The 22767-nt window shown below is 37.9% G+C and overlaps 6 protein-coding genes across 10 annotated transcripts in view; 2 read left to right on the top strand and 4 right to left on the bottom strand.

Annotated features, from left to right (window-relative positions):
• Positions 1-48: 48 nt before the first annotated feature.
• LOC117240311 (smad nuclear-interacting protein 1-like) lies at positions 49-2067 on the bottom strand. 2 transcript variants are annotated; one of them, XM_033506292.1, is made up of 3 exons: positions 1312-2067; positions 1189-1242; positions 49-1100 (listed from the first exon to the last, which is right to left on the bottom strand). In XM_033506292.1, the coding sequence occupies exons 1-2, from the start codon at positions 1874-1876 to the stop codon at positions 1223-1225; spliced, it is 585 nt and encodes a 194-aa protein (XP_033362183.1). In that variant the 5' UTR covers positions 1877-2067; the 3' UTR covers positions 49-1100; positions 1189-1222. The 2 variants fall into 2 exon arrangements, with proteins under 2 accessions (XP_033362183.1, XP_033362182.1); XM_033506291.1 differs by lacking the exon at positions 1189-1242 and having other exon boundaries at positions 737-1100; positions 1258-2067.
• A 4114-nt stretch (positions 2068-6181) lies between these two features.
• Positions 6182-7575, bottom strand: LOC117240261 (smad nuclear-interacting protein 1-like). 2 transcript variants are annotated; one of them, XM_033506249.1, is made up of 3 exons: positions 6789-7575; positions 6666-6719; positions 6182-6577 (listed from the first exon to the last, which is right to left on the bottom strand). In XM_033506249.1, exons 1-2 carry the CDS (start codon positions 7351-7353, stop codon positions 6700-6702), a joined length of 585 nt encoding a protein of 194 aa, XP_033362140.1. In that variant the 5' UTR covers positions 7354-7575; the 3' UTR covers positions 6182-6577; positions 6666-6699. The 2 variants fall into 2 exon arrangements, with proteins under 2 accessions (XP_033362140.1, XP_033362131.1); XM_033506240.1 differs by lacking the exon at positions 6666-6719 and having other exon boundaries at positions 6193-6577; positions 6735-7575.
• Positions 7576-8150: 575 nt separating this feature from the next.
• On the bottom strand, positions 8151-9887 carry LOC117237597 (smad nuclear interacting protein 1-like). 2 transcript variants are annotated; one of them, XM_033501731.1, is made up of 3 exons: positions 9758-9887; positions 8519-9662; positions 8151-8433 (listed from the first exon to the last, which is right to left on the bottom strand). In XM_033501731.1, exon 2 carries the CDS (start codon positions 9572-9574, stop codon positions 8519-8521), a length of 1056 nt encoding a protein of 351 aa, XP_033357622.1. In that variant the 5' UTR covers positions 9575-9662; positions 9758-9887; the 3' UTR covers positions 8151-8433. The 2 variants fall into 2 exon arrangements, with proteins under 2 accessions (XP_033357622.1, XP_033357631.1); XM_033501740.1 differs by having other exon boundaries at positions 8519-9657; positions 9758-9875.
• A 609-nt stretch (positions 9888-10496) lies between these two features.
• LOC117238599 (YLP motif-containing protein 1-like) lies at positions 10497-15580 on the bottom strand. Its single transcript, XM_033503628.1, has 3 exons — positions 15058-15580; positions 11175-14134; positions 10497-10918 (listed from the first exon to the last, which is right to left on the bottom strand). Exons 1-3 carry the CDS (start codon positions 15073-15075, stop codon positions 10753-10755), a joined length of 3144 nt encoding a protein of 1047 aa, XP_033359519.1. The 5' UTR covers positions 15076-15580; the 3' UTR covers positions 10497-10752.
• Positions 15581-17892: 2312 nt separating this feature from the next.
• Positions 17893-20100, top strand: LOC117239395 (protein RRNAD1). Its single transcript, XM_033504899.1, has 7 exons — positions 17893-18049; positions 18211-18320; positions 18403-18810; positions 18872-19174; positions 19240-19393; positions 19459-19568; positions 19650-20100. The coding sequence occupies exons 1-7, from the start codon at positions 17930-17932 to the stop codon at positions 19924-19926; spliced, it is 1482 nt and encodes a 493-aa protein (XP_033360790.1). The 5' UTR covers positions 17893-17929; the 3' UTR covers positions 19927-20100.
• Positions 20101-20320: 220 nt separating this feature from the next.
• The window catches only part of LOC117239399 (heterogeneous nuclear ribonucleoprotein L), a 165561-nt gene continuing 163114 nt past the window's right edge, over positions 20321-22767 (top strand). Inside the window, exon 1 of one of the 2 annotated variants that reach the window (XM_033504902.1) lies at positions 20321-20683. In XM_033504902.1, the coding sequence (XP_033360793.1) occupies positions 20621-20683 (63 nt within the window). In that variant the 5' untranslated portion in view covers positions 20321-20620. Of the gene's footprint in view, positions 20684-20917; positions 21507-22767 lie in introns of those variants that run through there. The other variant, XM_033504907.1, reaches the window with a different exon arrangement.

The following is a 22767-nucleotide window of genomic DNA, read 5'->3' as shown; positions in this document are numbered from 1 at the left end:
CATACATGTAGTGGTTCTTTTTAAAACAGTACAAGAATAAATTTTTGCATATATTTAACTTTATGTGACTGAACTGAGAATTTTTAAAACTTGTATTTTCAAATTTCATTATTAATGATTTAAGAATCAATAAAATTCGAAGAGGTTTGTAAATACTTTAACAATATATAAATTTCCTACTGTTTAAATTTTGCTTATTCTTTCCATGAAAGTATTAAAATGATATTGTAAGTATCCATCCGAGAGAAATAGTAAACGAAACATAGAATAGTAGTGATAAGAGTAAAGTGTGAATATGTACTTTCTAAAACTGACTTTTTATAGTTTAACGCGATAAAAGAATGAATGGTTCGTAAAAAATAGATTGGCAAAAAACCGATAAATTAAAGCAAGTATATTAATAAATAGTACTCAATATTTGGCTATCAAATATAAAAAGAAATAGTCCTATAATTAAAAAATATTTCATAGTCTTCCTATTTAAAAACATACTTTTATATACTGATTATAATATGTATAATATTAGTTCCTTCCCCTACGAACTTTATAACTTTGAAGTAAAAATAAACCAAATTCTGTAAATATCTTCAACATCGTCATAGGGAATATATTACTAAGAAAATAATTATATTGTATGAATTTTGTATATTTTATATATACATGTCTTTACTAATGTGCAAATACCGTAATAAAATTGCATACACAATATAAAATTTATTATTTAACAGGTCTGGGTAAATAAAGTGAACAAATTGTTATTATATATAAATATATATATTTCCATCAAAAGTAACTTATTAGAATTAACTTACATCTCTAATTATATAAAATGTAAAAAATATTATATACATGAGTCTAGTTAATATCTTACATTGTACAATTAACTTATTAGAATTAACATGTAACTTATTAGAATTAACTTACATCTCTAATTAGATAAAATGTAAAAAATATTATATACATGAGTCTAGTTAATATCTTACATTGTACAATTTAAGGATAATCACAAATTAGCCTTAGCTATAGTGGTAGACGATACCTAAATAGCTATGTGATTATGTGTCATAACTTCTTTCTCGAACCTTCTTCCAACTAATATCCTGAAATAAAACATATAAATAAATAAACTACTGAAAAAGGTAAAATGTTTAAGAAATATTATGATTTATAAAATGCAATATTACATACACAGTAGAACGAGCAGCAGTTGTATTTGAAATAGTTAATCATCTGACGAATCATCTTGATATTATATACACAGTAGAACGAGCAGCAGTTGTATTTGAAATAGTTAATCATCTGACGAATCATCTTGACTATGTTCGTGTAATACAACATATTCTCTGGTGCTGTATCCAAAACGGATTACATCCCGTTCTAATAATTCGTGATATCTTCTCGGTTCTAATTTTACATTATTTACAAATGTACCATTTGCAGAGTCTAAGTCTATAAGATAAGGGCAAATTCTTTTCCCTTCGCCTCCACCTTCTTTTTTAAAAGGTACTAAACGATATTGTAGAACCGCATGCTGTTTAGAGCATGAAGGATGATCCAAGGGAATATCCGCAATTTTGCGATCTCTGCCCATTAAATAAGCTGAGTGTCTATGAACATACAAGATAGGCAATGCTTTCTCTTCTTTGAACGGATATAACCTCCATCTTCGTTTAGGTTTTCTCGCATCTGCAGGTTCGGAATATTTAATAACCACACCGTTTACAGTGTTTGTATCTTCTGTTAGTTTTCCAGACAATCCGAAATTTGGTTTTTCTTTTTCCTGTTTTGGTTTACGTTTCGCACTAATACTAGGTTTACCCCATTCTGGCGAACGTTCTCTCTTTACTCGTACTTCTTTGTTGTTATTTCTACTCATTGTGAGGATCTTGTTGCGAATTCGATTAAATAGCAACCGGACAAGTCAAATCAATCGGTCGATATCACGTACTTCGAATGATTTAACGCTCAACACGGAGGAGATTTAATAGTTTAACCTAACCTCGATCAAGCGTCAGAGTTATTTAGCACTTTACTTGCATTTGTTGAGACTGAAACACAGCACCCTCACGGTACGGCGGTCTGTTAAAGACTGTCGTAGTGCAATGCCGCTTCTCCCCACCAACCGTTGAGTTTCGGCCATCATGCTCTCCCCACCACTCGTTTCGGAACTGCACATCCGGGATTTCCCAGACAGGATAGAGCATGTTCGTGCCGTAAACAGAAATATGTTAGTCAAAACAAAATCGCTAATAACAAATAATAACAGCTGTTACACGCGTAATTTTTTTTAATGATAGTTTTATACCCATTTTAAAAACAGTGAGTTTATGGGAATCACGATTGGTTCAGGTGCCTATGGGTTCGCTCTCGAACAGAACGAAACTCGGATCCGGCGCTCTGAAATCCGAACTTCGGATGCTTCAAAGAAAGCCAGGAGGCAGTAAATGTATTCATAATTTATTTTACATGAACTGTGGCAGAAAGATTTTATTTGATAATGACATTAATTTTAGTTGACCACCAGACTTATTGCTTAGCATCTAAGAATCGAGAATCGCTATAGAGAATTATGTGGTGATTAATCTGCGATAGTTTTATATTTGTCGTTACAACTAATGTATTTATTTAATGACACGTAAGTATGAGTAAATTTTCACCATTCATTGTACAAATTTCATATTAGCGGTAATATAAAGTATAGTATGGAAACTGATATTCATATTACGTTTAAGGATTTGTTAAGTTTTACATATACATGTAGATCGGTAATAGACTACGTGATTGGCAATCAGGAAGGGATAGAAGAAATAACAGACATGAAGGTATGAAAAAGATCAGGCCACATGCCGTTGGAAATAGAAATAGAGCGGCCAGAGTTACAAAGAGATGAAAGAAAAGAAGAAGAGAAGGAGAGAAGGGAATGGACAAAAGAAAGTGTGGGAAGATATTTAGAGGAGTGTAAAGACTGGGCAAGCAGAGGAAGAACAGTAGAGGAAATATGGACAGAAATTAAAAAGAAGATAAACGAGGCAATACCAAAGAAGATAATAAGGATAAGGAAATGGAGCATAGGAGAAAAAGTATGGTACGACAAAGAATGGAAAGAGAGGAAAAGAGAGATAAGAAGGAAAATGAAAAAATTTAGGAAAGGAAAATGCAGCAGAGAAGAATTCATAGAGGAGAAGAAGGCATTTAAACAGTGGTGTAAACAAAGAAAGGAGAAGCAGGAAGAGGAAGAAATGAAGAAAATCAACAAGATCAAAACAGAGCAAGAAGCATGGAAATACATAAATAAATATAGAAGAAGCAGAGAAGTTATAGACGAAGATATACGGGAAGAGGAGTGGAAAAATTATTGTATGGAAATGTTAAAGGGGACAGAAAGTAAAGAGGACAGAAGAATAGAAGGGCGGAGAGCAGAGGAGGAATCAAAGGAGGAATCAAAGGAGGAGAGAGAAGACAACATAGGGAAGGAAGAGGTGATATTCCAAATAAGGAACTTGAAAGAGAAAAAAGCAACGGGGGAGATGGTTTGGGAAACGAGGTATGGATGTATGCGCCAAAGGAAGTGGGGGAGGCGTTATTGGAGATGTTAAGGAAAATATGGAATGGAAAGGGGATACCTGAAGACTGGAGAAAAGACGTAATATGTCCTATTTACAAGAGGGGAGACAAGGAAGCAGTGAAGAGCTACAGAGGGGTCACGTTAATGGACATGGCATATAAGATTTATGCAGGAATTCTGGACGAGCGGCTGAAGGTGGAGATCGAAGACGAGCTGGGAGAGAGCCAATTCGGATTTAGGAAAGGAAGAGGAGTGATAGACGCAGTGTACGTATTGAACCACATAATAGACAAACAATTGAGCGGAGAAAGAGGGAAGCTATATGTATGCTTCGCGGATTTAAAGGCAGCGTTTGATAGGGTCAATAGGAAGAAGCTGGGGGAGATAATGAGGAGAATGGGGGTTAACGAGAAGTTAACCAGAAGGATAGAGGAGATATACAAGGAGACAAAGAATGTAGTGAGGACCAGGAACCATAACACAAAAGAGTTTTGGACAGTGAGGGGAGTGAGACAAGGGTGTCCGCTGAGCCCGACACTATTTAACATCTATGTGGCACGGCTGGAAGAGGAAATAAGAGAAGGTCAAGTAGGAGGTATAGTGGTAGGAGAGAGAAAGGTATGGTCTCTATCATATGCAGATGACATTGTATTGGTAGCAGACAGAGAAGAGGAGTCAAAGGAAGTGATGAAGAGATTTAAAACATTCCTGAAGGAAGTGGAACTGGGATTGAGCAGGAAAAAGACGAAAGTTGTAGTGTTTGAAAAGAGAAGGAACAATAGGAGACAAGGGAAATGGAGATGGGGTGAGCAAGAACTAGAAGAAGTGGACGAAATAAGGTTTTTAAATAAGGTATTTAGGGTATATACTGCAGAAAAATGGAAGTGATGAGAAGCATATTCAAGACAGAAAAAAGAAGGCAATAATTGCAATGAAGAAGACATGGAGCGTAGGAGAAAGGATATTTAAAAGGGACTACAAGAGGAGAATGAGGATGTTTGGAGCACTGGTAGAGAGTGTAGCGCTGTTTGGAACGGAGGTGTGGGGATTGAACGTAGAGGAGAGATTGGACAGAATAAAAAGGAGATACGTGAGATGAATTCTAGGCTTAGACACAACAACGCCGAATTACATTCCGAGAGAGGAGTGCAAGATAGAGGAAATAAGAGAAAAGGCACTGAAAAGAGCAGTAAGGTATGAAGAGAAAGCCTTAGAATCTAAGAAGGAATTAGTAAAGAAGTGTATAAAGGAGAGAGAAAGGAATTGAGGAAAGGGCCAAGAAGGGAAAAGAGCAAGGAAAAAAAAGATGAAGTTAGAGGAGGCGAGAGAGGGAAGGACGCAAGTGGAGGCAGAAGATAGACAAGAAAGGATGACAGATAACCAAATCATAGAAGAAAGAGAGAAGAGAGAAACAGAGGAGAGGAAGAAAAGGATAAGGCAATCTAAGTACAACAGATATTACAGAAACATAGCAAAAGAGGGACTACCAAGGTATCTAGAAGGAAAGATGAAATGGAAGGACAGAAGAATGGTAGCAAGATTTAGATGTGGTAACGAAACCAGGGCAAGGGAACACTGGAAAGAGGAGGGAGAAAGAGAATGCAGATTATGCAAAAAAGGAGAGGAGGACTTGAAATACATATTAGAGGAATGTGAGATAACAGTAGGAGCAAGGAACATGGTAGAAACACTAAATGAGACTGGAGAAGGACTGGCAGAACTGAAAGGGATAATAGAGAAGAGAAGAGTAGCAGAAGAGGGGAAGGAACAACAGGAAGAGAGCACAGCAAGGAAGCAAAAGCCAAAGATGGAATGAACACTTAGTTATAAGCGTTATATAAGAGATGTAAACCAAAAGTCGTCCAAAGCCGCAAGGTATGGACTAAGAATAAATAAAATAAAATGAATAAAATATACATGTAGTGGTTCTTTTTAAAACAGTACAAGAGTAAATTTTTGCATATATTTAACTTTATGTGACTGAACTGAGAATTTTTGACACTTGTATTTTCAAATTTCATTATTAATGCTTTAAGAATCAATAAGATTCGAAGAGGTTTGTAAATACTTTAACAATATATAAATTTCCTACTGTTTAAATTTTGCTTATTCTTTCCATGAAAGTATTAAAATGATATTGTAAGTAACCATCCGAGAGAAATAGTAAACGAAACATAGAATAGTAGTGATAAGAGTAAAGTGTGAATATGTACTTTCTAAAACTGACTTTTTATAGTTTAACGCGATAAAAGAATGAATGGTTCATAAAAAATAGATTGGCAAAAAACCGATAAATTAAAGCAAGTATATTAATAAATAGTACTCAATATTTGGCTATCAAATATAAAAAGAAATGGTCCTATAATTAAAAAATATTTCATAGTCTTCCTATTTAAAAACATACTTTTATATACTGATTATAATATGTATAATATTAGTTCCTTCCCCTACGAACTTTATAACTTTGAAGTAAAAATAAACCAAATTCTGTAAATATCTTCAACATCGTCATGGGGAATATATTACTATGAAAATAATTATATTGTATGAATTTTGTATATTTTATATATACATGTCTATACTAATGTGCAAATACCGTAATAAAATTGCATACACAATATAAAATTTATTATTTAACAGGTCTGGGTAAATAAAGTGAACAAATTGTTATTATATATAAATATATATATTTCCATCAAAAGTAACTTATTAGAATTAACTTACATCTCTAATTATATAAAATGTAAAAAATATTATATACATGAGTCTAGTTAATATCTTACATTGTACAATTAACTTATTAGAATTAACATGTAACTTATTAGAATTAACTTACATCTCTAATTAGATAAAATGTAAAAAATATTATATACATGAGTCTAGTTAATATCTTACATTGTACAATTTAAGGATAATCACAAATTAGCCTTAGCTATAGTGGTAGACGATACCTAAATAGCTATGTGATTATGTGTCATAACTTCTTTCTCGAACCTTCTTCCAACTAATATCCTGAAATAAAACATATAAATAAATAAACTACTGAAAAAGGTAAAATGTTTAAGAAATATTATGATTTATAAAATGCAATATTACATACACAGTAGAACGAGCAGCAGTTGTATTTGAAATAGTTAATCATCTGACGAATCATCTTGATATTATATACACAGTAGAACGAGCAGCAGTTGTATTTGAAATAGTTAATCATCTGACGAATCATCTTGACTATGTTCGTGTAATACAACATATTCTCTGGTGCTGTATCCAAAACGGATTACATCCCGTTCTAATAATTCGTGATATCTTCTCGGTTCTAATTTTACATTATTTACAAATGTACCATTTGCAGAGTCTAAGTCTATAAGATAAGGGCAAATTCTTTTCCCTTCGCCTCCACCTTCTTTTTTAAAAGGTACTAAACGATATTGTAGAACCGCATGCTGTTTAGAGCATGAAGGATGATCCAAGGGAATATCCGCAATTTTGCGATCTCTGCCCATTAAATAAGCTGAGTGTCTATGAACATACAAGATAGGCAATGCTTTCTCTTCTTTGAACGGATATAACCTCCATCTTCGTTTAGGTTTTCTCGCATCTGCAGGTTCGGAATATTTAATAACCACACCGTTTACAGTGTTTGTATCTTCTGTTAGTTTTCCAGACAATCCGAAATTTGGTTTTTCTTTTTCCTGTTTTGGTTTACGTTTCGCACTAATACTAGGTTTACCCCATTCTGGCGAACGTTCTCTCTTTACTCGTACTTCTTTGTTGTTATTTCTACTCATTGTGAGGATCTTGTTGCGAATTCGATTAAATAGCAACCGGACAAGTCAAATCAATCGGTCGATATCACGTACTTCGAATGATTTAACGCTCAACACGGAGGAGATTTAATAGTTTAACCTAACCTCGATCAAGCGTCAGAGTTATTTAGCACTTTACTTGCATTTGTTGAGACTGAAACACAGCACCCTCACGGTACGGCGGTCTGTTAAAGACTGTCGTAGTGCAATGCCGCTTCTCCCCACCAACCGTTGAGTTTCGGCCATCATGCTCTCCCCACCACTCGTTTCGGAACTGCACATCCGAGATTTCCCAGACAGGATAGAGCATGTTCGTGCCGTAAACAGAAATATGTTAGTCAAAACAAAATCGCTAATAACAAATAATAACAGCTGTTACACGCGTAATTTTTTTTAATGATAGTTTTATACCCATTTTAAAAACAGTGAGTTTATGGGAATCACGATTGGTTCAGGTGCCTATGGGTTCGCTTTTGAACAGAACGAAACTCGGATCCGGCGCTCTGAAATCCGAGCTTCGGATGCTTCAAAGGAAGCCAGAAGGCAGTAAATGTATGCAAAATTTAATTACTGTGGCTGCAACTATTGGCTGCTGCAGTAAGCACATTTCGTTTATATTTACTACCTCGTCACGTTGGACAAACTATATGTATGTATGTATATTATATGATTTTTTAGATGTTTGTTTTTATATGCAAATGCTGTTATAGAATCGTATATAACATATAAAATGCATTGTCTAATAAGTTTGGGAGAATAAAGCGTTTGATATAATTGAATAAATTATAATAGGTGTGTATTTCAAGATTGATTTATTACAATCAATTTATATTCCTAATTACATGAAATGTCAAACTTGTACACTAACAATTTTTTCTGTTAAGAACTAAAAAATATTATCAGAATAAATATTGCACTGTTGTAAATGCTCCAGAAGAACTGAATTTTTTAATCTTTCTTATAACTCAATTTAAAGATAATTATAAACTAATTTTACAACTTGTCCTAGTAGGTAATGTTACATACTTAAAAGTTGCTTCTTAAATATTTTACAAGTAGAAACTGAAATAGAATATACAATTAAATAGATTTCTGCAAAAAAATAAAATATTTAAGAAATATTACACAACATGAAATGCAGTATTACCTATGCAGTAGTAGTAAGAGTAGGTATACTTGTAGTAGTTGAGGGAACATCATCATCAAATGAATCATCTTTACTATGTTCATGTAATAAAACATATTCTCTAGAGCTGAATCCAAAACGGATTACATCCCTTTTTAATAGTTCATGGTATCTTCTTGGTTCTAATTTCACATTATTTACAAATGTACCATTTGCAGACTCTAGGTCTATAAGATAAGGGCGAATTCTTCTTCCTTCACCTCCACCTTCCTTTTGAAAAGATACTAAACGATATTGTAAAACCGCATGCTGTTTAGAGCACGAAGGATGATCTAAGGGAATATCAGCAACTTTGCGATCTCTGCCCATTAAATAGGCTGACTGTCTGTGGATATACAAAGTAGGTAATGCTTTTTCTCCTTTGAACGGATATAACCTCCATCTTCGTTTAGGTTTTCTCGCATCTGCAGGTTCGGAATATTTAATAACCACACCGTTTACAGTGTTTGTATCTTCTGTCAGTTTTCCAGATAATTCAAAATTTGGCTTATCTTTCTCTTCCAGCTTTGGCTTAGCTTCAGCTTTAACATTAGGTTTACCCCATTCAGGCGATGGTTGGTTTCTTACTTTTACTTCTTCCAAATTATTCCTTGTTTCTTTGTTGACATTGTCATGTTTCTTATTATATTCAATAGGGCCTCTCTGTCTCCTTGTTTTTTCTTCATAGTCTCTGTATCGTGGACGAGATTCCTCTCTTCTTGGAGGAGATCTCTCATATCTTCTTCTATCATATTGTCTATCCTCTTCTCTCCTCAGGTGATCATGTCGGCTATCCCTATATAACCTATCCCGTTCGCCTTGCGATCTATCATAATGCACATCATTATTTTCTCTTCTTACGTTTCTGCTAAATTTGTGAACGTCCCTACCTTCTCTCTTGTCTCTGTAACTTTTATTCTTGCTGCTCGATTCCTTTTTGCTGGATCGTCTGTCTTGGTTAGGGTGTCTGTGTTTACGTCTTTTCCGTGACTTTTCGTGATGGCTATCGTCACTACTTTCAGAACTACTGCTAGACATTTTTATACTTTTGTCGATATAATTTCTTCAACGAAGTCAGTCTTCTAACATCTTGATACGAAACGATGCGAGGACAAGATAACCTATGCTAGTAACAAAACAGCCTGTTATAAACACTGTGAGTTTTAATACACACATTAATATATTAATATACACATATAGAAAATAATATTTTATGCTTACGTTTCTCAGTTGATATCTAAATGTGTTCTAAATTCTATTTTTTTTTATTAAAAACACCAACCATTCGTTTAATTGCACTATACACACTGCCACCATGCGTACGAAACTTCAAATAATGAAATATACATACATATATATATGTTTGTGTGCATATACGGTTATACGCTAGTTGCACATAGTTTTATAAAGATGAAGATATAGTATGCCATAATGCACTTACATAAATATTTTTATCGTAGACGATTCTATAATCATATTATCAAAAATTTACGTAACATGTTATTACAGATGTACTTAGATTGTTGGGTTTAAATGACTATAACGGTGCTAATATCTTTTTTCTTTCACTCCTAATGGTAGTAGTTGCAATATTACTTTATGTCTATTGCAAAAATATGATAAATTATAATTATCAAAGCATTTGTTGGCATCTTTATAAAAGATGCAATTAATTATATCTTTCGCGTAAATTAGATTTGCAATGGTGGATGTCTTAACTTTGTTAACAACGATGAAATGAAATTGTATACATGGGCGATCTAATTGAAGTTGTTACTAACTTTTAAACGTATTAATTAATTTGAACTGAATCGAGTTAACAACAACTTCGTAATTATCGCTGAGGGTTACGACAAAATTTGAATTTGCACGGCGCATGTTCGAACTTACGATATTCGATTAGAAGAGTTTCTTTATAAGGAAGCGGATGATTTACATGTAAAAAAAATATTGCGTTTATTTTGTATAAAAAAAGTATAAAATCAGTATATACATAATAGTACATAATTAAAATATCTACAAGGATACTTGTATTTTTATGTCCTTTACCTTTTTTAAACCTTGTTCCGGTTTCATTGTAATTTTAAAATACGTGAGATGACAGAGAAGGGTTTGTGTGTTATTTTCGGACTTGGCACGCTAAACCTTCTTTCTTTTCCCATTTATTGCTTAAATTTCTACTATGGTGTGCCATAGTATTCATTCTCGTGGAGTACTTAAAACGATGAAAGAGTTGAATCGGTGAAAGAGTCGGTATTGTCGGAGTTACTTTCAGCAGCATCTACAAACGCTGTAGATAGATCTCCGGCCAGTTTGCTCACAGTTTGCGAGGTCACATCATACATAAAGATTTCCTTCTCGCCTTGATCCGCGCCCTCTGGCCTGCAATATCATCGATGATTATTTGAAAGCCGAAGGAAAGTGAAGTCCGGCGATTTTGATCGTTATTGCTGGGAGAGATGTTCGCGGAAGCGGATCGAATAGAACGTTCATGGAAGATGACGATGGATGACGGAGAATATGGCCCGTTAAAGAATAATTGTATGTGTCGTTTAAAGCTAATGGTCGAGTTAACAAAAGCAAACGAGTATAGGTAAGCGTGATTAGTTATGGCATCGAACTCATGTCTATCACTTACATGGTTACCAATAGAACCACCGACTGTTTCTGCGGCTCCGTTCGGCTTTCCTGCTCCAACCACTTCTTGTAGTTGTCCGCCGTTGGTTTTTTCACCAGTTGTTTCAGAGTATCGCCGGCGAGAAACTTGACCGCTTGCACATCGCTGACCCTTCTGCCTTGCCTCGATTCAATCTCTTTTTCCTCATGAAAGTTATAGTCGACGGGTGCCAATACAACTACGCTAGAGATCTTCCGACCATTAAGTTGCGGCACGTCCGGAATAGGGAAGGAAGCACCACTCACTTTGAGCGGTAGATAACGATTATATTGGGACTCGTCTTTCTCTCCTACGGTTACGGGATTCAACCTGGTAGCATCATCGCGTATGTGTTGATCCGCTAGCGCCTGGCCTTGCTCCGTATTTGGATCGAAGCGTACTACTTTCATCTCCACTCCACCTGGCCGCAAGGTAGCCTGCTCGAACTTAGTCGAGCTATCGGTAGCCGCCTTCTTCGCCGAAACTGGCGAGGAAGTGGAGGAAGAAGAGGAGGTCGAGGAGGAAGCGCTCTCTGCCGTTTGGGGTTTCTTGACGATCGACGGGACCGGTTCGCTGGCAGCTACCGCGGAACCGCCTCCGGCACCGTAGAAATTCGCCAGAGCCTCCGGCGGTAGTTTCTCTATCGGTATGTCGCCGACCTTGTCGTAATCCAGTATTTGTATGTCGGCATTACCCAAAATACCGGAACTCAGCAGCTGTTCCCTGATATCATCCGGTACCTCGTCCGGAAGATTCGCGATATTTTCCCTAATTTTAGCCTCTTTCTTTGGAGAGAAAGTTGTTGTCGTCGTTGGAGCTTCGGTGGTAGTCGTCGTTGTCGTCGTCGTGGTAGTAGTAGTTGTACTTGGAACGAACGGTCTGATGGTTGAGATCGAATTAAATTCTTCAGAGGGACTGACTGGAGTCGCGTAAATCTTTTGCGAAGGACTCGCGCTGTTTCCGGCAAACGATGGACGTCCCCAGATCGAAGATCGTTGTGGAGACGCTGGGAATCTTTGCTGCTGTTGCGCTTGTTGAAGATTTTGAGAGAAAAATCCTTGTTGCTGACTTTGAATAATTTGCTGTTTCGTATTCAGATGCTGCTGTTGATCGCTTATAAATTCGCTCGGTGGATTTCTTAAGATGTCTGGCGACGAACTCGGCGGTTGAGCGGAAACGTATTGATTCTGTGGCGTGTCCGGGAATCCAGTTGGCTGGATTACAGGATTAGGTGGGAAAGGGCCAGGATGAAGTGGATTTTCTCGAATCGCATAGTGTTGCTCGAGCTTCGGAACAGCTTTGAAAATTTCTCCTCCTGGTTTTTGAATTTGAGGCAAGATTGGTACTTGCGGTATATTGTGCACCGGTTGCGCTTGATTATATTTCAATTGCGAACGATACTGTTGTTCCTGTAACAATTTCTGTTCTTGTTCTTGTTTCCTTCTGCGTTGTTCCTGCAGCCTTTGTTGCTCCTGTAATCTTTGCTGTTCCTGCAATCTCTGTTGGTCTTGTAATCTCTGTTGTTCCTGTATCCTCTGCTGTTCCTGTATCCTCTGTTGTTCCTGTATCCTCTGCTGCTCCTGTATTCTCTGTTGCTCCTGCAATCTTTGATGATCCTGTTGTCTCTGTTGTTCGTGCTGTCTCTGCTGATCCAGTATCCTCTGTTGTTCCAAGAATCGTTGATGCTCCTGTAGTCTTTGTTGCTCGTGTTGCCTCTGATGTTCGCGATGCTTTAGCAATTCCTGTTGACGACGTTGCTCGTGATACCTTTGTTTTTCTAATTCTTGTTGTTTATACGAGGACAAAGGTGGCTGCTGCGGCTGTTGTTCCACGTTGAAAGGACTGCCCTGGTTCGGTGGTAAAGGTTGATTTTGTACCTGCACGTTTTGATGGGAAACCGACAACGTAGGTGGGAACCCTGGTTGTTGTGGGTGGTTAATGTTGACGCGATGAGACGTACCGAAAGTATTGAACGGCGCTCGTTGTTGTACATCTGGTAGACCTTGAATCGTTATAGGCAATCGTTGAGGTCTTTGCAACGGACTCCTCGCTTGCGGCGGAGACGAGAAGGACGGCTGTTGCTGCAAGAAATTAGGAGGCGGTTGCTGTTGGAGAGGTTGATGGAGTGCCTGCTGTTGTGGAAAAGAGTTGGCGATTCTCTGCTGTGGAAATGGTGGTGGAACTCTCTGATGGACCGGTTGTATCGGTTGATACGGACCATGTTGTCGTTTAGGTGATCCTGGAGGAGTAGAAGTCGGCTTGGCCTGTTGTTGGGTCGGCGGCGCTTCCAAATCGCTACGCTTATGATGATTGTTCGGAGGTACTTGGTCGGTGCCGAAGGTGACGCGAATACCGCTAGAACCAGAATGGTACACTTCACTGTCGGGTCGAATGATAGCTCTCAAAGTCGTAGAAGGTTCTGACGGTGCCGGTGTCGCCGTGTGAACAGGTTCTTCCGGGTAAGGCGCTGGGTTATCTGGCTTGATCTCCTCGTGTTCCTCGACAGGTGTTAGCGCAGGCACGGGTGGATCGTAGACGACTCGAGACTTATCCCCGTAACCTTTCTTTTTCTCGTATTTCACATAAAACACTTGTATAGGCTCTTTCGTAGGTCTTGGTGGTGGAGGAGGTGGTGGGGGTACCGGTGTCGGCAACGTTTCGTTGGATTCCTTGATGATAATTTCGATGATAGGCTCCGGTTCCGTCGGATAATAATTCAACGGACCCTCTTCGTAAAGATCGTCGCTCTTGGAGCTTGCCAAAGGATTGTAGAGCGGATCTCTCTGAGAATATTGAACGATTGGTTCCATTTGGACGGCATAGGGCGGCGGTCTGGCTCCTCTTCTCGGATAGAATGCAACCTGTTGCCTCTTATCGCGGCTTTTCGAGGACTCATCTTTGGCAAAGGTCGCAACGACGAAGAGCGCTATTATCGTGACAATCTGGAAATGCGAATCTCTATCGGAACATGAAAACAAGAGGAACCAAATGGCATGTATCTGCGTACACAGGCAGAACGCATTTGTGGAAACATTGATCGCGCGTGGGTAACCGAGTGACCCGATTAATAAACAAGAAGAAACATCCTGTAAGGCCTTAAAAGGCCAATCGATTGGTATTCTAGCGTCGCCGAATGGACAGTTACTGCTACCCTGATAAGCGATTCCCAGCCGCGATCGTGTTCCCGATATGGCGAGACCGAGTTACAGCACGTATCGGATATAGGATGTTTCTCGAGTTTAAATTGCGCGAATAGAACAGAAATTCTTGTCGCTTGCTTTACATGGCCATAGAGAGAAAGAAGGAGAGAAAATTTAGGTTTTAGATTGAATGGCGTGCGCGTTTCACCTGGAGAATTCGGTGACTCTCCTAAAGCGCGGCGACTTCTTAATATTCTTCGAACAAAAAGAAAACTCGTACTCGACGTACGCGGACGAAATGAATTCATTTACATGGTTTTCATGCTAAGCGCCGACCAAATTGAACGGTATAGTGCGAGCTCGTTAGAACACGTATCTCGTTAGAACTTTTTCGTAGAATTTGAAATTCATAGATTAGCCAAAAAAAGAAAAGAAAAATACGTTACGAGCTATTAATTGAGCATACATAAACGCGTCGCTAATCCGATATACAATACTTTCCCTTGCTAAGTAGCCAAAGGCGATACGCTGACTGATTACAAATGATAGAACCGCGTCGAACGTTTCCCGTAAGTAAGAAACGAGACATGGTTATTACGATGAAAGTACAAGCGGGCGCGTTCTCTGAAATCAGCTATTTAGCCTATTAATACAACACTCTCGGCGGAGAGTTTCACCGGTTCCCGGGAATATTCTCGAGGAGGCACGATCTTTTATACAATTACCAGTTTAAAGAAGCGCATGGTGTGTCCAAATCAGTTACTCGTTCGGCTTCTTTTTTTCTGGATGATCGTGTCACACTTCACCGGTTTCACGTGTTTGACTTTAATGAAGAGCGGCTAACTCGCGATAGGCAACATGATATCCGTAGGACCGGGCATGTACTGAAAGATATTGGATGAAGCTTCGTACGGGAACTGAGGACAGATTGGGCCCAGAGGCCTGTTTCTCCCTACCTGATGCCACCACCACAGAACGCTTCAAGAAGCTCCTCTCTAATATCGAATACGGTGGGGCACCTTTCTCTGACTCTGGTGGCTACATACACTTTGCGCGGCTAGTGTAAAGCAACGTTTCAACCTTTCGCGTGTAGGACATACAGACGCGGTTCAAGACGAAAAAAAGAAAAGAAAAAAAAAAGGAAGGTTCCAGCAAGAGGAGACAACGACGGAGAAGGGAGAAGCGGGCGAAGTCGTTGTCGACTTTCTTTAAATCCGTCTGCCGATCGAAAGGAAAGGAAGATGATTATATTAAACGAGCGTTACTTTTCCGTCGACCTCCAAGGCCTATCGAAACCGAAACCTTCCTTTCCTCTAGGAGAAGGCCGTGTCCGCTACTGGCATGGTGCACACCGAATTATTTGGTGAAAGACTACCGCCTCCGGAGCATGGCAACTTACACGTACACTCACGTTTACATACACTTGTCATTACTTTCGCTAAAAGTTTAAAGCGGTTCCGAGCGAACGATTTCTTACGAACAAATCATTTCCTGCGTCTGTCTAATGACCTCTCTTTCACGGCGATAAGCAAATTCTAGCGATCACTTTTACCATGTACCAACAGCCTTTCTTTGACTTGATAATTTCTTAATTCTACTGTATTGTAACGATGATGATTCGTTGTTACTTTGACATCATTTCACTCTGTTCTTTAATGATATTGTAATTTTATATTCAGTTGCGAGTTTCCCAAACCTAGGTACTAAGAATTACGCAATTACATCGCTTAATGAATCGAAACTTTAAAACTCACGTAATTGCTGTATACATTTTTCGTTACGTTCGTTTCATTCCTACCTGTTTTGTTTTTAGTTTTGCTACGATTACGTAGTTTTCCTTTCCGTAATAGAAATAGTCCGAGATTTTCCAACAAGTTTATCCCACGTGAAAAGATCGCGTGCACTCTTTTTCCGTAAATTGCGCTGAGTTTGCTGTGAAAGGCAGAAATCTAGAATACCAGTTAAATGAGGATGACCTGGTAAAACCCTTAGTTGCAAAAGCTCTGATGATGCAAAATTCTCATACTTGCGTAACGCGCATTCCAGACTGATTCATCTGATCTGAGATAGATTCGTTTAGATTGATTCCCTATAACCTCGTCTTTACCTCTGAACTTTAATGACACAAGGATGTAACAGAAATTCGTTTTCTCCCGAGGCTCGAGAGTGAGCAAATCGATTTGGAAATTAGACAACAGGTACTGTCAGAGTACATTGACATTTAACGATTTCAGTGGACCAGCATCCAGCAACAAAGACGAGTATTTAGCGAATATCCACGCACCGTCGAGATTCGACGTCTCGCTCGTCCTACTTGAAAACTTTCACTTACGTTGGCGTAAGAGGTCCAAACAACGACCGAGAGATTCGAACACGATGAGCAAAGAATCGAATGGTCAGTGATTTCTAACTCCGTAAAGACACATCTTTTGTAAGTAAGACTATTTATTCATGTAGACAAAAAACTCTTATATTACTGAATTTTTATCAAAGGAATAACATAAAACGATACGATTGCTGGTTTCGTAAAATTCACGTATGAGAGGAAAACTGTGCAGAATCGTTCGAAGTTAATTGTCTGAAAACGATTGGAGATGGATAAATAAGGCAAGCGTAAGGAGACGGGTTTATTATGGCGTTTAGCAATAATTGCAACAGTAGTTTGTGAAACAACATTTAGAAGTGAATTGCACGAGTCGTAGCTGCTGGGTTCTCATGAAAGTCCAGAGATATAGAGTGGCAGATGATATGGTTCTCGATCTACGGCCGTACAGTCTGTGGGTATATATGTAGTTCTCGGAGAGCACTGCGCTCATGAGCAATAACGTAACTGTTGAAGAGTGAAAGTGCCGTAAAGTGGGACATGGCAAGAATAGCGTCCGATCTTTTAATTAATAAATAAAGCAAACAAACGGTTCTCATTTCCTTTGCCTTTTGTATTGAAGCGGCGGAAGACGGTTCGCCGTTTCATAAGACCTTGGCTGATATATTAAAATTTTACGCGTCTCCGTGAGAAAATTGCTTTCGATCTAGTTGATCGTTTCCTGGTATCGTTTGCTCGATATATCATGGCTAGGAGCAAAAAATCTAAATCGTTTACTTCGCTCTTTTTGCGACAGCCGGTTCGATATTTTTCTTATTATCGTTGACTTTCCTTTCAGCGAAGTTTCTTATATTAGCTGTATCATTCGCACCTATGTATGCATATTCTCATAACTGTGTTATATAATTAGACAGTATATACGGTATAAACAAAAAGTATTTGTGACCGGTGTTATATTCACTGCGCTTTCTATTTCCATCGTAAAGAGTACATTTTAAAATCTTGTATAGCGTGGGATACTATAAATAATTTAAAATTGAAAGACTTATCTAATGATAGATATGAAAATAAGATATAACACATTGATTTTACGTGTACATATACACATATAAATTACTAATAATTACTAATCGATAAAAGTTACTTATCGAGAGTTAACTACTTAGAGATAAATTTTAGTATTAATAAATGAATTCTAGAAATGATAATTTTATGACAGAATTAGAATCACGTGGAACGATCAGTCAAATTTACGCGGCTATTTCATTGCAACGATGGCCGCACCTACTGACATTCGGTGCACATGTAAAGTGTGTACCGGAATTCGTGTCACGATTGACCAAATATTTTGCGTTTTAGATGTATACGGTTGGCTATTGAACTCTTATGTCGTGGTATGTAACATTAGAAATTTATCTCGTACCATCATCTTCTATAGTGTCGTATTTGTTCGGGTTAATTCGATATAGCTACAGACGTGTGTTTCCAAACGCGTGTCGTTGTCTTCATCGAGTCGTAGAACTTTAATGACTTTACTACTTTTTTTTTAATACAGGATTTTTTCCAAGACGAGTTATGGGACAAATTACCGGGAAGTTGGAGGTTTGCATTACAAGATACTCCTCCTCGAGAATTCGGTAAATGGTTATCGGGAGACATCTCGTGGTGAGTACCGATACTATACCGTTCGAACTTGATTACCTGTTGTTTTACATATTATTCTACAATCTTTTTAATTGTATTACAGCACACGTGTATGGCCCTTAACATTGCTTGCACTTCGTCAAGTGGCTAATATTTTGCAAGTAAATAGAGATCACGAAGATCCAAAAAGTACTTTAACTTGTGAATTCAATAAAGTAATAACAAATAACAATGACAAAATTTGTAAAACTAGCAGAAATGATACATTTGACAAGTTATACTCCCAGGATCAGAAATTTAATAACCTGTTTTCAAAACATATAAAGAAGAAAAAGAGATACGAGATACACGAAATAGCTGAAGTATGTGCAGGCTGTGCCTACGAAGCTAGCTGTAAATGTATCATTGATATTGGATCTGGAATGGGTCATTTAGCTCGTATCCTAGCGTTCCAATATGGATTAAACGTTACTTGCATCGAACAAGATTGTATACTATTGCAACAAGCTAGGTATACAAATTGCTATGGTACAATATCATTATAGTCGATGCTAATAATAGTTTTGTTGCAGGAAATGGGATCAGGAATTATTGACGTCTATAAGAAAACACATACCTAATTTCCATCAAAAGTGTCCTCAACATTTTACAGCTAAATTAGAATCTTCGAGTTTAGTAGAATCAGAGTTAGTTAATCGATTAAAAGAATTGTTTCAGAATGAATTCGGTTTAAGCGAAACAGAAACTGAATTTGGTCTTATAGGACTTCATCCTTGTGGTGATCTAGCTCCTATATTATTGAAGTTTTACTCATCTAGAAGCGAAGCCAAATTTATTTGTATCGTAGGATGTTGTTATATGAAACTAACGATACAGTTCGTATATTTTCTTATAAGACCTTTTTCTTTAATATTATGTACTATAATAATTGATTTTCTAGATCAGAGACAAGAGAATTAAAGGGTTATCCACTTAGCCAGTATCTGTTAGCACATAAAAATCATTTGTTAACTTATACAGCATTAGAAGTAGCTTGCCACGCTATTGAAAAATATTGTGACAAATTAAAGAATGGAAATTATGAAGATTTAATAGTTAAGTGAATTGGTAAACATGTACATATTTGAATAAGTATTATTAACTGAATTATTTGTTTCAGGTACACACTTATAGAGCAGCTTTAGAAACTATTTTAGTAAAAAAAAATGAAAAATTACGTCATAGTCAATTCAGGAATGTTAAAGTATCGAAAGGAATGACATTTGAACAGTTAAGTTACTAACATCTCATAACTGAAAATTAAATAAGCAGCAACGAATGTACAAGTATATACAAATATCTCTATTTCAGGTATTGTAGCGTAGCTACTGCAAATTTTGACGCTTATTTGCAGCCGCAAGAATCTGATATTAATAACTTAGAAATAAATAACCTGTTAAATCGGTGGGAACAAGTTATAATATTTGGATCGCTTCGAATGATGTTGGCGCCATTAGTGGAAACCATAGTGCTGTATGACAGATTTCTATTTCTGTCCGAAAAAAGTTTGACACCAACACTGAAACCGGTGTTCGATAGTAGATTGTCACCTCGAAATTTAGTATTAATGTCTAGGAAAAATAACTAGTCAGTTTAAAGTTTCGAATTATTTTCCGATAAATCCTACCTTGAATTTTTCCTTCTTCAATCGCTGTAAGTGTTTATACTATTGCACTTCCCGCGTCCACGAATCAAAGTTGCTCCAGATTACGATGTGCCTTTGATTGGACAATATCACTGAATTATAATCGTCGATGAATAATGTACTATTTCAATTTTCTGTTCTTCGATAATAACGACTTTTAAGAAAATCACGTTATAAAAACTGCAATATTCTTTGCAAATGTTCTTTTGACTTGTTATTTAATGGTAATTTTATTGTTCGAATATACGACGCGAGCAACGATAGGCCGACCAATGGGAGAGTGGGGCAGCGGATAGACGCGCGTGCGCGCGATTCCACCTTAAAGATCATACCGTCAGTATTCGAATAGTGGCGTCGGTAGGTAGCGCTGCGGTGGCCGGCTACTTCGTTAGGGGCAGAGACGTTCCTCTCCAGCAACATCGCGATCCAGTTTCCCTTAAGCCGCTCTCGCGCGTTTGTCTGTTCTCGTCGCGTTCGCGTCGTGTCCTACCGATTATTTTCTCCTTCCTCCCCCCTCCCCCGCCCGCGCACGAGATCGTCGACACGGTAGAGAGCCGCGCGGTATACACACGGACGTGTCGTCGTAGCACTGAGTGCCCCGCTTTTAAAACTAAATTGTCCGGTGTCGAACCCTAGGATGGCGTTTAACGGAGACGGACCACACTCCAAGAGGCAGAGACTCGAGGAATCTGGTCACAGGGTGAGTACAAGTTTATATATTAGATTCGGTCGGAGGTATTTTGTCGGCGAAATTTGTCAATCAGTTTCTGTGCCTTAGACGGATTTTATTCGTTATTTGAACGTTTGGTATACTGGTGCGGTGAACGCGTGCGTTTCAGCGTGTCGCGTGAGATTTACAACCCGTGAGGCGGTCGCGACACAGCGGTGGGGGGAAAGTCGCCATTTATCCGGTCGCTTTTACCCATATCACCGCCACCGCGTCGAAACAATGGGCGATGCGCGCGCTCTCGAAGAAGATTGTCTCGTGTCGTGGTCGTGTCGTGTATAATACGAAACGCACGTTTGCCTGATACGTGGCTCGTGTTTCGGCAGCAACCTGTTATCTCGTACGTGTGCTTTCTGTAATAATCGTTTCCGGGAATTCGGTTGACGACGCCGTCGCCACCGTCGTGGAAAGGCTTGCCCTGTTCTATCGTCGTTATTGGCGACGGCTGGTGCGCGAGGATGCACGTTCAAAACAAACCCCCGTCGGTGAACCGGGGTCGATAATTTCCATCGCGTTATCACCGCGAGACGAGGCGTTGTCGCGATGCTCGCCGTCTGCGATTATCTCGAAGGGCAGTTTCGTCTTTATACCGTGACCTATGATATATTCGGACAAACAGACCAGATAATAGCAGCACTGTGCTTGAACGTGTTGTGGTCTTAGGAGTCTCTTCGGCCGACGGCTCCCATGCATTTGTCATACCGTTTCTTTGGAACGACGTTTTCGTCCTGAAATCGATCCCTGGTCATTCCGTTAACGTTATATTAACCGAATGTATCCGGCGAGGGTATCGAAGGTACGAGAAAATACATTGATACTCATACGGATCGGCAATTATTAAAAGATATTTATTTGTTTTTTTTTTATTATTATAGAATATGATTGATTGCCTTCTTCATATTACTTATAGGATTATATATTATAAATACGTAAAGCCAGCTGAAATCATTTCTCTTTGTATTCGAAACACGTATTACGTATACGTATTTACACGTGCTTCATTAAGTAGTCTAGAAAATTCCAATAATTTTTTTATTCCAATAAAGATGTATTTTTATTGTCTCGGCTTGAGAAATGTTTTTAGAGTGGCTATATTCGTTTATCTATACCTACACGATATATCGAAAAGCAACAATAATAAATCGCGATAGCATGAATCATATTTGCAATTCAGTTGGATAAATAATGAATTGGAATATGGCTGTAAAACTGACTACGAGCAGCGTTGAAAATAAAGTACACGTGCATTCATGAATAAAAATACCATATCACGCGGCGTTATCGTTACTCATTTTGTATTCGTTCAATTGTCCTTAACTAGTTATCAAATATGTTCCATCCATTATCTTGTAACAATACTCGGATATTGCTTATTTTTTAGACATTTTTTTAATCACTTTGGAGTGATAATATTCACGCTCATTATCATTGTCGAGGATAATTCGTAAAAAACGGGTGAGAAACAAAAATTGAACATAACGAACAGAATGGGTCATTGTCACGTCAACTACTTCGTGACCTTCATTCCACGGTTGCTAACACTACTGCTGAGAACACATGCCACAGATGATGTAACGGTAGGCGTAATGTATTACATATGCATGTATGTCAATCATATTTTCACACGAAGTACGTCGGCATACATTGATCGGGATATTGAACTTTCACACCTTTATTTTTTATGAACTATCGTCTCATCGTTTAATTCGTTATTTTACTGCATCAACTGATGTTTCACTTTGTATTACGACTTTTGGTATTACATTATTTAAATTACCTGCAATTTCTTCGTTTTTTACGCGATATAATATTTATTACATTGTCCCCGATCAATATGTTATCTTTCAAAGAATTACGTTAGATACACCTGTATGTCTCAGTTATATTCACGTGAAAAATTTAGCCATTTTAAGCCACGTTTAACGTAAGCATTATCATTACTTTCATCAGAATTTCTTTCAATTCATTCTGCTATCTATTATTGTGTACTATTATTAACTTCGCAGTTCCTAATAATTCCAATATGAGTTTCGAAATAGGAGTAGTAATGATGCATA

This window comes from Bombus vosnesenskii, unplaced genomic scaffold (genome assembly GCF_011952255.1).
Source record: "Bombus vosnesenskii isolate JDL3184/JDL3185 unplaced genomic scaffold, Bvos_JDL3184-5_v1.1 scf7180000013264, whole genome shotgun sequence".
NCBI classification, from domain to species: domain Eukaryota; kingdom Metazoa; phylum Arthropoda; class Insecta; order Hymenoptera; family Apidae; genus Bombus; species Bombus vosnesenskii.
Note: the sequence above shows the minus strand (reverse complement) of the source record. Positions and strands in the feature narration are given on the sequence as shown.